The sequence below is a fragment of the Apodemus sylvaticus genome, chromosome 6 (genome assembly GCF_947179515.1).
Source record: "Apodemus sylvaticus chromosome 6, mApoSyl1.1, whole genome shotgun sequence".
NCBI lineage: Eukaryota > Metazoa > Chordata > Mammalia > Rodentia > Muridae > Apodemus > Apodemus sylvaticus.
The window spans coordinates 6,523,679-6,537,553 of NC_067477.1; the positions used below are offsets into that span (position 1 = coordinate 6,523,679).

Genomic DNA, 13,875 nt, shown 5'->3' on the forward strand with positions numbered 1-13,875 from the left:
AATTTCATGAATAATATCTGTAAAATATGCATCTAATAAAAGCAGAAAATAAAGCTGTGGAAATGATTCTGTAGTTAGAATACTGACTGGTTTTTCAGAGGATGCAGATTCAATTCCTAGCATCAACTGCAAAACTTACAGCTCTCTGCCAATCTAGGTCAAGGAATTCTGACATACTCACACTTAGGCAAAAGTAAAAATGTTCATAATATTTAAAAAATAAACCAGTGTTTAAAAGGACAAATACAAATTAAGTTTATAGAAATAACATTCCAAATATATAATGAATAACATCTATATGAAATTATTGTAATGCTATTGCATCACTCTCAGACATTTGCACCACTCTTTGTCGCCCCTAAGGATCACACAGCAGAGCATAAGATATAGCAGGAAGAAATGCAAATAAGCCTTGCTCTGCTCTTTTAACCAGCCTAACCTTGACCCTGATCTTCAGGGAGAGAACTCTACTCTTGTCTTACCATTCAGTGTTCAGCACTGACAATAGAACATTCAATATGAGGGTAGGGTTGAAGTGGGTTTTCATTTTTGTTTTTTATCAAGGTAATTATGGATAAAAAATTTTAATCTGTACATGAGTAGACAAAGGTGAGAGTGACAATAGGCATCTGTGACAGTTTCTTGATCAATATCCTTTCTGTTTGCAGGTGTGCATTGTGAGGTGAAGCTTGTTGAGTCTGGTGGAGGATTGGTGCAGCCTAAAGGGTCATTGAAACTCTCGTGTGCAGCCTCAGGATTCACGTTCAGTAACTATGCCATGTACTGGGTCCGCCAGGCTCCAGGAAAGGGTCTGGAATGGGTTGCTGGCATAAGGACTAAAAGTAATAATTATGCAACTTATTATGCTGATTCGGTGAAAGACAGATTCACCATCTCCAGAGATGATCCGCAAAGCATGGTGTATCTGCAAATGAATAACCTGAAAATTGAGGACACAGCCATGTATTACTGTAGAAACCACAGAGAGAAGTCTTCAGTGTGAGCCTAGACAAAAACCTCCAGTTTAGGTACACCTGACCACCAGGTGGCGATCAATACACACAAAGCCCAGATCAGCCATGATGTAGATGTTGACATAACTGAAGTTTTACTGTTGTATCTGGGCTCTTTCTCTATCTGATGTCTTTGGAGGGCTGTCATCTTTACAACTACAGGGTATTGGAATTAATCATGTCTTGAAAAAATAAGTTTTAGAATTCACTTCTTTTGAGTTATGTATTTTAGGAAAACTATGTCACCGAATACTTCTGTGCATTTAATGGTAAAAGGTAGTATTATAAAATCTGTTAGGAATTAAAATTTTCTACAACAGTTCCTGATGATGGCATCATGGATACTAAGGCCACATTTATCTTTTCAGAGCACACTGGAACTTACCTGAGATCAGTTGCAGCACTAGCCATTCCACTATTGAAGGCATGAGAGACATTAAATCCGACATTAAATAAACAGTGCTGTTCTCACTGTTATTACTGCATTCATCCTAGTGCTCAGATTCACTCCAAAATATCTGGTTAATATTCACTTCCAATGTTGAATTTCAGCTTTCCATAGAGATACTTGAGATTAATGGCAATTTCTCATAAGGATTCACTTTCTTTTCTCTCTAACCTCAGCTATGAATCACTGGATAACCTCTAGAACTCATTCTTTCTCACATCTAGCAGCAGATTTTACATGGCATCTAAAAGTTTGTCTGATAACTGTTCTGTTGTGTAAAAATATAGACTCTGATTACTCACACCATAAACGTATAGAATGCTCTCCTCACATAAATTATATATATATATATAATTTAAGTTCTAAATATATATAAATATAAGTTCTAAATATAAGTTCTAAAGCCAAGTGGCTTTAGAACTCGTTTAATATGGTCCACCTGTTCATGTAACAAGGATGTGTGTGCCTTGAAGAGCCAGAGGCAGATCCAGAGGCAGAGCCCAGAGGACTCTGCATCCGTCAAACCTCACCCTGTTATAGAGCATTTCTCTGCTTGTTGTACACAAAGTTGTTGCACCTTCCTGATCTAAGAATTGTACAGAAATTCTAACAGGCCTTTCACACCCACACTGGGCAGTACCACTGGCACTTACAATAATGGTGATTGTTCTCTTTCAGGCATTGCTGCTGGAGCAGATTAATGATACAATCATCATCAATCTAGGAAAGAGCCTAACATTGTAGATTCTTAGCAATGACTACCATCCTTAGAAAGCATTTGGAAAAATGAAACTTTTAGTGAAGTTATGTTAAGAAATACTTATTATTGTGGCTTTTATATAGAAAATTTTATTAAGCATTTTGAATGTAAGGAGAAACATTCTCTTACATGTTTTTGAGGTCAGGGAATAAGAATGTCATCCTGACTACCATTGACTGATGTGACTCTTACTGAGACTGGACTGGTGATGATTAATTTTTGCACTCATCTTTGTCCTCATCTTACTGATGTGGTTTAATGATGAGTAGAAATGCATTCTGAGTATATATAGTAGAAATGATTTTTTAATACAAAAGTTTAAACTTTGTTACTCTTTGAAAACTTTTATAAGATTACTAAGAAAACTGTCTGACAAAATTACCTAGCTTGCTCACACTTTTCTCAATAAGAATTTGCTTAGCTAAGCAAGCATTTGGATTATTGGTAATAACTTGTTTATTACAAACATGTATTACATAGTTTTTTCATGTAAATATGATAGGGGACACACTCTTTGTTCATAATGTCTCACTAGAGTAAAAATTAGAATGTAATCACCTTGTAATGTCTATACTGCTGTGAAGATTTTTTGCTATATTTATAAGTTATATCTGTGTGGGAATGTGGAAATAAAGTTGTTGTGTCCAGCTCACTGAGTTTGCTCCATCCACCAAAAATGTGTGTAGATCTTGTATGCAAACTGTGTTTCATCCACCTAATGACTGAATGTATTTGAGTGTATATATTATACATGTATGTATGTGTGATTGTTTATGAGTGAATTTGATTGAACTTGCTCATTGGAACTTGTCAAATATTAATTCATCCTGACAGTGACTGTACATGTGTGTGTGTATTTTTTTGTGCATGCATGCGTGTGCATGTGCATGTGTGCTTGCTTGCATGTGTGTGATTCTTTCCCCACCCTGTCCTTCTTTTTTTACCCACTATTTGCATCCCCCATGAGAATTTTCCATGACCCTCTGTGAACCCCAAAGTCATGCTTCATCAGTCACTCAGGGAGCAGTTTTTTCATCCTCAGTCAATTGCTGACTCTATGTCCTGCTTCAATGTACCCTGGAGGTCAAATCTGCTCTGTATCAATTTACTTTGCAGGTCCTTGTGAAATACTTAAATATCAATTGATGGTTTCTTTTTTCTAAAACTTGTTCCCTCTGTGTTGAATTTCTCCTCACATGTCTCTGTGATGAACAGGGAGGCCCAGTTGACCTGCAGCACTGATTGAAAATAACCATTAAATAAATTCTTACTTACATGTATCTGGATTTATTTTAAGAAAAGTCTTTATTAATATTTTGAAATTTAATATCAAGCACCCCAATTCCACACAATTTTCTCATCCTTCATAACTGCCCTCCATTCATGAAACATTGTTCAGAACAGAGAAAAAATTCTCAGTTGTGCACGCTCTAGGTGTGATAGTTTGTATCCCACAGTACCATATTGTCCACATTTCTTTGTTTGCAATTGTTCACTGAAATGATTTGTTGGTCTTGTAAGAGGTAAGACCTCTGACTTCTTTTACATATCAATACTGGAAACTCACAGGAACTCCTCTCCCTTGGCACAATTCCTGCTCTTGTCCTGTGTCTTTGAAATCCTCTAGACGCATACATTCTTGTAGTCCATTGATAGAGTACCTGTTGGTGTGGATCAATTCAATTCTCTGCATCTGTGCCTGAAAGGACACGGACCCAGTCAGTCCATTAGCTTTCCAGCTCTCACACACTCAGAGTCAGCTCACCTGAAACACCCCCATATTCTGCGCCAGTGGTAATGTGCTGCCCAGGCATGGTTCAGAGAGAAACTTCCAAATGTTTCAGCTGGTGAAGATGAGGGTCAGCTCTGCTATTCTTGTAACCACCCCTGTTGTAGGCAGTGAGGTATAATATTGGAGGAGTACCTGTTTTCCTTGTCCACACCACAACACAGGAGACAAGTGGCAGGGCTGGCTCTCCCATACTCATATCCTAATTGCCTGGTCACTGGCAAATTCTGAAAGTTGAATGGCATTTTCTCCTGGGTACTACAGATACCCAAGGCGAGGGTCATCTCTCCTGTTCTACTGCTATCAGGGCTAGCTCTACCACAATGCCCAGGATAGGCGTAGACTTAGTTCTGCATATCACTCAGGCATCAAGACCCTGGGAAGAAAAGCAGACTAAGAATTTCCACTGGTCTTTGCTGGTAAAGGATGTCTGCCTGGACACTCATTGGTGTACAGGCATGGACAGGCTTACTTCCACATTCCTGTTGCGGATTACCTCTCCATGTGAGTGCCAAGTCTCACTAAGGGATGAACATTTCTGTTCTCACCATATTCCAACCTTACCTTTTGCTTTTTGTCTGTATACAGTTTTCTTGTCTCAGGTTACCCTAAAGTAGTCTGGCTCTGGGATGTTGCAGTCCTACTACAATCTGACTTTAATTTTCTCTGGGCTATCACTGAGTACTTATGATATGACTGTGAGCCAGCTCTCTTAGCCATCAGAAAAGGATCTGGAGTTTCTCATATACATTTGCTGAGAAAATGATAAGTACTACAACCTATTCATGAAGAAGCAGCTCACAATTTCTAAGGACAGCTTCAATCTCCAGACATTTCTTTAAGATCACCAGAGTGGATAATGTGGATACTGCCACATATAATTCTGCTTGGAGAAGACATTGACACCTCCTTAGTTTTCAGCTGAACAGCACTTCAGTTGGGTCTCTGCTCTGTGCCTTCCTTTTACAATGCAATAAATTTGGAGGTGGCACAAATTTCCTGCAATTCTTTGGGGTTTCCTCTTTACTCTTGGCTTCAAAGCTCTGGTTCCTTGTTATACCACCAGAGCACCTTCTAAAACTTGTTCACTAATGAGCATCTCTCTGTTTTTTTAAAAACCTAAGTATGTTCCCAAACCAGTGTGTTCACAGTGATAGTTGCACTCATTATTTAGCTTAAAATCTTACAACAACAGATTCTAAATTAATGTAATGCTCACCTTCAGTAAACAACAGACTATGGGAAGATTGACATTTGTTATTGTTGTTGTTGGTGGTGTTTACAGTGATTGAGGAAACTTTTAGGCAATTTCAAAATTGCAGCATGAATTATGAAAAAGGAATACATTAGACTTTAGCAATATCTACCTGTGAGTAATAAGGTAAAATTGAAGATGCTTTAGGGAATTAACTGGGGAAATAAAACATGTACTAAGACTCACAAATGCTATATAGAAATTCAGATACATGTCTGGAATCCTGTGGTTAGAGGAAGCCCTGCGGTCTGATGTCGCCACCATCTTTGCTCCTTTGACCAAGCAGTTAACTCAGCGAGGTATACGAGTAACACCAGAATAAAAGATTGCTCCATACACAGACCACCTGGGTTTCTTCTGCATGTAGGAGCTGGGCAGTTGTACAGCTGTCTGGGCACATATCCTGCAAGGGAGCATCTGACCTGCAGGGAGTCCTGCGCTTAGAGGGAGTCCTTCTCTCAGAGACCTGTGCCACATCTGACACGGGGAATATCCCACTTCCTGATACTTTCTGGAGAACTGGCAGGAGCAGATTTATTGCCACTGCCCCAATCCATCAGATGTGGTATACCTGTGCCACATCTGGCACAGGTAAGATCCCAATTACTGAAACTCTCTGGAGAACTGGCAGGAGCAGGTTATTGGACCTGTGCCCCTTCTGACATGGGGAAGAGCCTACTTTCTGATACTCTCTAGAGAACATGCAGGAGCACAGCATTCGAGAACTGGCAGGAGCAAGTCATTTGAGAACTTGCACCAGTAGGTGCATTTGATGTGGTAGAAGCAGAAAATTCCAGAACCTGCATCAGCAGCACATTTGAGAAATAGCAGCTTGCAGGGTATTTGACCCTTGCCAATTCTTCCACAAGAGAGACCCCATCACCTGATACTTGCTAGAGAACCAGCTGTTTGCAGGGCATTGGAGTGAAAGGGAATTCTGGGTGTACAGAAATACAGGCCTGCAGGACACAGAAGAAAGAGAGAACAAGATCAGATAACACCAGAGATAACAAGATGGACAAAGGCAAACAAAAGATCATTACCAACAGTAACCAAGGCAACATGGCACCATCAGAACCCAATTCTCCCACAACAGCAACTCGTGCATAGTCCATCACATCAAAAAAGCAAGAGCTAGATTTAAAATCACTTCTCATATTGTTGATGGAGGACTTCAAAGAGGTCATAAATAATTTCTTTAAAGAAATACAGGAGAACATAGGTCAACAGGTAGAAGCACAACAATCCCTTAAAGAAAGATAAGAGAATACAGATGAAAGGGTAGAATCCCTTAAAGAGGAAACACAAAAATCTCTTGAAGAAATACGGGAGAATATGGGTCAACAGGTAGAAGTCCTTAAAGAGGCAATATAAAAATTCCATAGGGAATTATGGGAGAACATGGGTCAACATGCAGAAAACCTTAAAGAGGAATCAAAAATTCCCTAATAGAAATGCAGGGAAACATGAGTCAACAGGTAGAAGCCCTTAAAGAGGATACACAAAAATTCCTTAAAGATTTTCAGGAAAAAAGCAAACAAACAAGTGAAAGAACTGAACAAAACTACCCCGGATCTAAAACTGGAAATAGAATCAATAAAGAAATCACAAAATGAGACATCTCTGACAATAGAAAACATTGGAAAGAATTCAGGAGACATAGATGCAAGCATCAATAACAGAATACAAGAGATAGAAGAAAGAATATCAGATGCTGAAGATTCCATAGAAAACATTGACTCAACAGTCAAAAAAATGTAAAATGCAAAAAGCTTGTAACTCAAAATATTCAGGAAATCCAGGACAAGATGAGAAGACCAAACCTAAGGATTATATGTATAGAAGAAAGCGAGGATTTACATCTTAAAGACCCAATAAATATCTTCAACATAATTATAGATGAAAACTTCCCTGGCCTAAAGAAAGAGATGTCCATAAACATACAAGAAGCCTACAGATATCCAAACAGATTGGACCAGAGCAGAAATATCTTCAGTCACATAATAATCAAAGCACAAAATGCTTTAAACAAAGAAAGAATATTAAAGGCAGTGAAAGCGAAAGGTCAAGTAACATATAAAGGCAGACATATCAGAATTACACCAGACTTCTCACCAGAGACTACGAAAGCCAGAAGAGCCTGGGTGGATATCATACAGACCCTAAGAGAACATAAATGTTAGCCCAGACTATTATTCCCAGCAAAACTTTCAATTACAATAGATGGGGAAAGCAAGACATTCCGTGAAAAAAGCGAATTTATACAATATCTTTCCACAAATCCAGCTCTGCAAAGGATAATTTGTGGAAAATACCAACACAAGGCAGCAAAGCACACTGTAGAAAAATCAGTAAGATAATCTTTCAACAAAACCAATAGAAGATAGATACAACCAGAATTTCACTTTTGACTAAGAATATAACAGTAAGCAACATTCACTTTTCTCTTAATATCAATGGTCTCAATTCCCCTATAAAAAGACATAGACTAACAGACTGGATATGAAAAAATGAAAAAATGAAACCCACTTCAGTGACAAAGACTGTCACTATTTAAGAGTCAAAGGTTGGAAAACAATTTTCCAAGCAAATTGTCCCAAGAAAAAAGCCAGAATGGCTATTATCATATCAGATAAAATTGACTTTCAACCAAAAGTTGTCAAAAAAGATAAGGAGGGACACTTCATACTGGTCAAAGGAAAAATCTACCAAGATGAACTCTCAGTTGGAGACAAAGTGTGGAGTAGAGAATGAAGGAAAGGCCACCTAGAGAATGCCCTATTATGGAAGACAAGAAATAGACTGAAAGGAGCCTGTTATGACTGTCTCCTGAGGGGCTCTGCCTTACAGATACAGAAGCAGATGCTAGCAGCCAACCATTGGACTAAGCGTGAGGTCCCCAATGAAAGAGTTGGAGGTCAGACTGGAGGAGCTAAGTGGGTTTACTTTATATCCCATGGGAATAACAATGATGTTGGCCACGCATATGCTCCATGACTCCCAGGGACTAAACCATAAACAAAGGGGTTGGCTGAAACATGGTTCCAGCCAAAAGTGTAGCAGAGCATTGCCTTGTCAGGCATCAGTGGGAGGAGAGGTTCCTGGTTCTGTGAAGGCTTAATAGATGCCCCAACAAACGAAAAAATGAGGGGGTGCAGGTGGGAGTAGGTTGAGTGGAGGAGCATATACTTGGAGGCAGAGGGTCGAAGGGCTGGATGGGAGTTTTCTGGGAGCGGGAAAACTGGGAAAGGTTTTGGCAATTTAAAATGTAAATGAAAATTATATTAAATAAAAAAAGAACATTGACTTCATGAAATTCACATCAAAGGGATGGGATTTAAAAATATCATCCAGAGCAAGGTAACCCAGACACAGAAGAACACTCATGGTATGAACTCACTGATAAGAGGATATAACCCAAAACCTCAGAATATGCCCAATACAACCCAGAAATTATATGCAGCTTCAGAAGGAGGATGACCAGATTGTAGATGCTTCAGTTCTACATAGAGTAGGGAACTAATTAATCACAGAAGGTAGGGGGAAAAAGGGACACAGGAACAGCTACTGGAAGGGACTGGAGAGAAGTAAGTACAAAGGGTCAGAAAATTGAATAGAAAAATATAGCAGTGGGAGATGGAATGCTGGGAGTACCCACTAGAAAGTTCCAAACTTCAGGGAAGCAAGAGTCTCCCTAGAGCCAATGGTGATGCTTTAGTTGAAATACCTTATAAATGGGAGATAAAACCCATAGAGACCACCTCCAGTAGACAACCACTGCCTCCAGTGGAAGGATAGAAACACCCACCCAACTCAATTGTTTTTTAACTCAGACATGTTTCTGACCACAGTTAAGACAGGCACAAAAAATGTAACAGAGTCTGAAGGAAATTCTATACAGAGACCACCTCACCTAGGGGTCCATTCCATTTGAGGACACCAAACCCCCACACTATTGCTGGTGCCAATATGTACTTGCAGGCAGGAGCCAGATATGGCTCTACCTTGAGAGGTTGAACTAACACCTGACCAATACAGATGTAAATAGTTACAGCCAATCACTGGACTGAGCCTAGGGACAAAAATAGAAGATCAAGGGGAGGACTGAATAGCCTGAAAGGGATTACAACCCCTGTGATTTCATATCTGCATTAGTTCAATTGTGTCAGGAATACACTCGTTCCTTGGAGTCATCGACCTGGCTATTATAATCTTATCAGTATTTAAAGTCTTTCTTAGACATAAGGCCTGACTCTGGAGTTATTGGGGTTATGAGGAAAAAGCACCCTCTCATACTTGTTTGACCACCTGTGGGGACTATTTGACAAATAATTCATAGGAACTTTTCCTGTGCCTGGCAAGGATATGTGCAATTAATAACATATGTATTGTGGGATAAGCAATGTCCACCCATTCAAGTAACTCACAATCCAACTAAAATAATGAGCTCATTGATTTGTTCTCTACTCAGTTTTCTGCAACATACGTCTTACATAGTATTAGGACATGACAAAAATTAGACCACTATGACAAAACTAATAACTTAACTACAAGTCTTGTCTAAATATCACTAGTTTTTCATATACTTTTCTTAAATTTAATATTTTTGTAAAAATACTTTATCAATATAAACTCACATCATAATCTGAACACAAAATTACTCCATCGATACAAAGATATTCTAAATATATACTCAGCAATTATTAACTTTTCATCATTTCTTTCTTTTTTTTATTTCCCCTTTTCTGTGTCCCCACTCCCCGCAAGTCCCATAAGCCCTCTTCCATCCCCCTATTCTTCCATCCACCCCTTCCCACTTCCCTGTTCTGGAATTCCCCTATACTCTTGCACTGAGTCTTTCCAGAACCAGGGGCCACTCCTCCATTCTTTTTGGACATCATTTAAATTGTGGATTATGTCCTGGGTATTCAAAGTTTCTAGGCTAATATCCACTTCTCAGTGAGTGCATATCATGATTGATCTTTTGAGACTGGGTTACCTCACTTAGTATGATGTTCTCCAGTTCCATCCATTTGTCTAAGAATTTCATGAATTCATTGTTTCTAATGGCTGAATAGTAATCCATTGTGTAAATATACCACATTTTTTTGTATCCATTCCTCTGTTGAAAGACATCTAGGTTCTTTCCAGCTTCTGGCTACTACAAATAGGGCTGCTATGAACATAATGGAGCATGTGTCCTTATTGCATGGTGAAGAATCCTCTGGATATATGCCCAGTAGTGGTATAACAGGGTCCTCAGGAAGTGACATGCCCAGTTTTCTGAGGAACCACCAGACTGATTTCCAAAGTGGTTGCAGCATCTTACAATCCCACCAGCAGTGGAGGAGTGTTTCTCTTTCTCCACATCCTCACCAACATCTGCTGTCTCCTGAGGTTTTGACCTTAGCCATTCTGACTGGTGTGAGGTGAAATCTCAGGGTTGTTTTGATTTGCATTTCCCTAATGATTAATGATGTTGAACATTTCTTAAGGTGTTTCTCAGCTCTCCGAAGTTCTTCATGTGAAAATTCTTTGTTTACCTCCGTACCCCACTTTTTAATGGGGTTATTTGGTTCTATGGGTTCTACTTTCTGGAGTTCATTGTATATATTAGATACTAGCCCTCTGTAGGATTTAGGGTTGGTGAAGATCCTTTCCCAGTCTGTTGGTTGACGTTTTGTCCTTTTGACGGTGTCCTTTGCCTTACAGAAACTTTGTAGTTTTATGAGGTCCCATTTGTCAATTCTTGATCTTAGAGCATAAGCTATTGGTGTTCTATTCAGGAACTTTTCCCTTGTGCTCATGTCCTCCAGGGTCTTCCCCAGTTTCTTTTCAATTAGTTTCAGTGTGTCAGGTTTTATGTGGAGGTCCTTGATCCATTTGGAGTTGAGCTTGGTACAAGGAGATAAGAGTGGATCGATGCGCATTCTTCTGCATGCTGACCTCCAATTGAACCAGCACCATTTGTTGAAAAGACTATCTTTTTTCCACTGGATGCTTTCAGCCCCTTTGTCAAAGACCAAGTGACCATAGGTGTGTTGGTTCATTTCTGGGTCTTCAATCCTATTCCATTGATCCACTTGCCTGATATTGTACCAATGCCATGCAGTTTTATTGCTCTGTAGTAGAGTTTAAAGTCTGGGATATTGAATACCCCTGAAGTTCTTTTACTGTTGAGAATAGTTTTAGCTATCCTGGGCTTTTTATTATTCCAGATGAATTGGAGAATTGGTCTTTCTAGCTCTATGGAGAACTGGGTCGGAATTTTTATGGGAATAGCATTGAATATGTAGATTGCCTTTTGCAAGATGGCCATTTTAACTATATTAATCCTGCCAATCCACGAGTATGGAAGGTTTTTCCATTTTCTGAGATCTTTTTCGATTTCCTTCTTCAAGGATCTGAAGTTCTTGTCATATAGGTTTTTCACTTGTTCGGTTAGAGTCACCCCAAGATACTTTATGCTGGTTGTAGCTATTGTGAAGGGGGTCATTTCTCTAATTTCTTTCTCGGTCTGTTTATCCTTTGAATATATAAAGGATACTGATTTGCTTGCGTTGATTTTGTAGCCAGCCACTTTGCTGAAGTTGTTTATCATCTGTAGGAGTTCTCTAGTAGAGTTTTTAGGGTCACTTAAGTATACGATCATATCATCTGCAAATAGTGATAGTTTGACTTCTTCCTTTCCAATTTGTATCCCTTTCACTTCCTTCTGTTGTCTAATTGCTCTAGCTAGGACTTCAAGAACTATATTGAAAAGATATGGAGAGAGGGAGCAGCCTTGTCTAGTCCCTGATTTTAGTGGGATTGCTTCAAGCTTCTCTTCATTTAGTTTGATGTTGGCTACCGGTTTGCTGTATATTGCTTTTACTATGTTTAGATATGGGCCTTGAATTCCTGTACTTTCCAAGGCTTTTAGCATGAAAGGATGCTGAAATTTGTCATATGCTTTTTCAGCATCTAATGAAATGATCATGTGGTTTTTTTCTTTGAGTTTGTTTATATAGTGGATAGCATTTATGGATTTCCTTATATTGAACGGTCCCTGCATCCCTGGGATGAAGCCTACTTGATCATGGTGGATGATCGTTTTGATGTGTTATTGGATTCGGTGGGCAAGAATTTTATTTAGTATATTTGCATCGATATTCATAAGGGAAAATGACCTGGAATTCTCTTTCTTAGTTGGATCTTTGTGTGGTTTTGGTATCAGCATATTGGTGGCTTCGAAGAAGGAGTTGGGTAGTGTTCCTTCTGTTTCTATATTTGGTAGAAAAGTTTGAAGAGTGTTGGTGTTAAGTCTTCTTTGAAGGTCTGATAGAATTCTGCACTGAAACCTTCTGGTCCTGTGCTTTTTTTGGTTGGCAGCCTATCTATGACCCCTTCTATTTCTTTAGGGATTATGGGTCTGTTTAGATGGTCTATTTGATACTCCTTTAATTTTAATAATTGGTTTCTGTCTAAGAAAATGTCCATTTCCTTCAGATTCTCCAGTTGTGTTGAGTACAGGTTTTTGTAATAGGATCTGATGATTTTTTGAATTTCCTCGGTTTCTGTTGTAATATCTCTGTTTTCATTTCTAATTTTGTTAATTTGGATACTTTTTCTGTGCCCTTTGGTTAGTCTGGCTAAGGGTTTATCTATCTTGTTGATTTTTTCAAAGAACCAGCTTTTGGTCTTGTTGATTCTTTGTATGGTTCTCTTGGTTCTACTTGATTGATTTCAGCCCTGAGTTTGATGATTTCCTGTCTTCTCCTCCTCCTGGGTAAATTAGCTTCTTTGTGTTCCAGGGTTTTCAGTTGTTCAGTTAATCTTCTAGTGTAAGCTCTCAAGAATTTCTTTTTGGAGGCACTCAAAGCTATGAGTTTTCCTCTTAGCTCTGCTTTCATTGTGTCCCATAGATTTGTGTATGTTGTGCCTTCATTTTCATTAAATTGTAAGAAATCTTTGATTTCTTTCTTTATTTCTTCCTTGACCAAGGTATCATTGAGTAGAGTATTATTCAGTTTCCATGTGTATGTGGGCTTTCTGTTGTTTTTACTGTTACTAAAGACCACTTTTACTCCATAGTGATCTGATAGGAGGCATGGGATTATTTCAATCTTCTTATATTTGTTGAGGTCTGTCTTGTGACCAACTATATGATCTATTTTGGAGAAGGTACCATGAGGTGCTGAGAAAAATGTATATTCTTTTGCTTTGGGATAAAAAGTTATATATATATATATATATATATATATATATATATATATATATATATATATATATATATACTCCAATTGGTTCAAAGCTTCAATTAGTTTCATTGTCTCCCTGTTTATTTTCTGTTTTTCTGATCGGTCCATTGGTGAAAGTGGAGTGTTGAAGTCACCCACAATTATTGTGTTAGGTGCAATATGTACTTTGAGCTTTAGTAAAGTTTCTTTTATGAATGAGGGCGCCCTTGTATTTGGGGCATAGATGTTCAGGATTGAGAGTTCTTCTTGTTGGATTTTTCCTTTGACCAGCAAGTAGTGACCTTCCATGTCTCTTTTGATGACATTAGGTTGAAAGTCAATTTTATCTGAAATTTGAATGGCAACTCTGGCTTGTTTCCTGGGACCAGTT

At 38.6% G+C, this 13,875-nt stretch overlaps 1 gene segment (V, D, J or C); it reads left to right on the top strand.

The window, feature by feature from the left end:
- Positions 1–441: 441 nt before the first annotated feature.
- On the top strand, positions 442–1,018 carry LOC127686821 (immunoglobulin heavy variable 3-73-like). The segment is given in 2 exon segments: positions 442–564; positions 669–1,018. Coding segments are annotated over 2 exon segments (381 nt in total).
- The last annotated feature ends 12,857 nt before the right edge of the window (positions 1,019–13,875 follow it).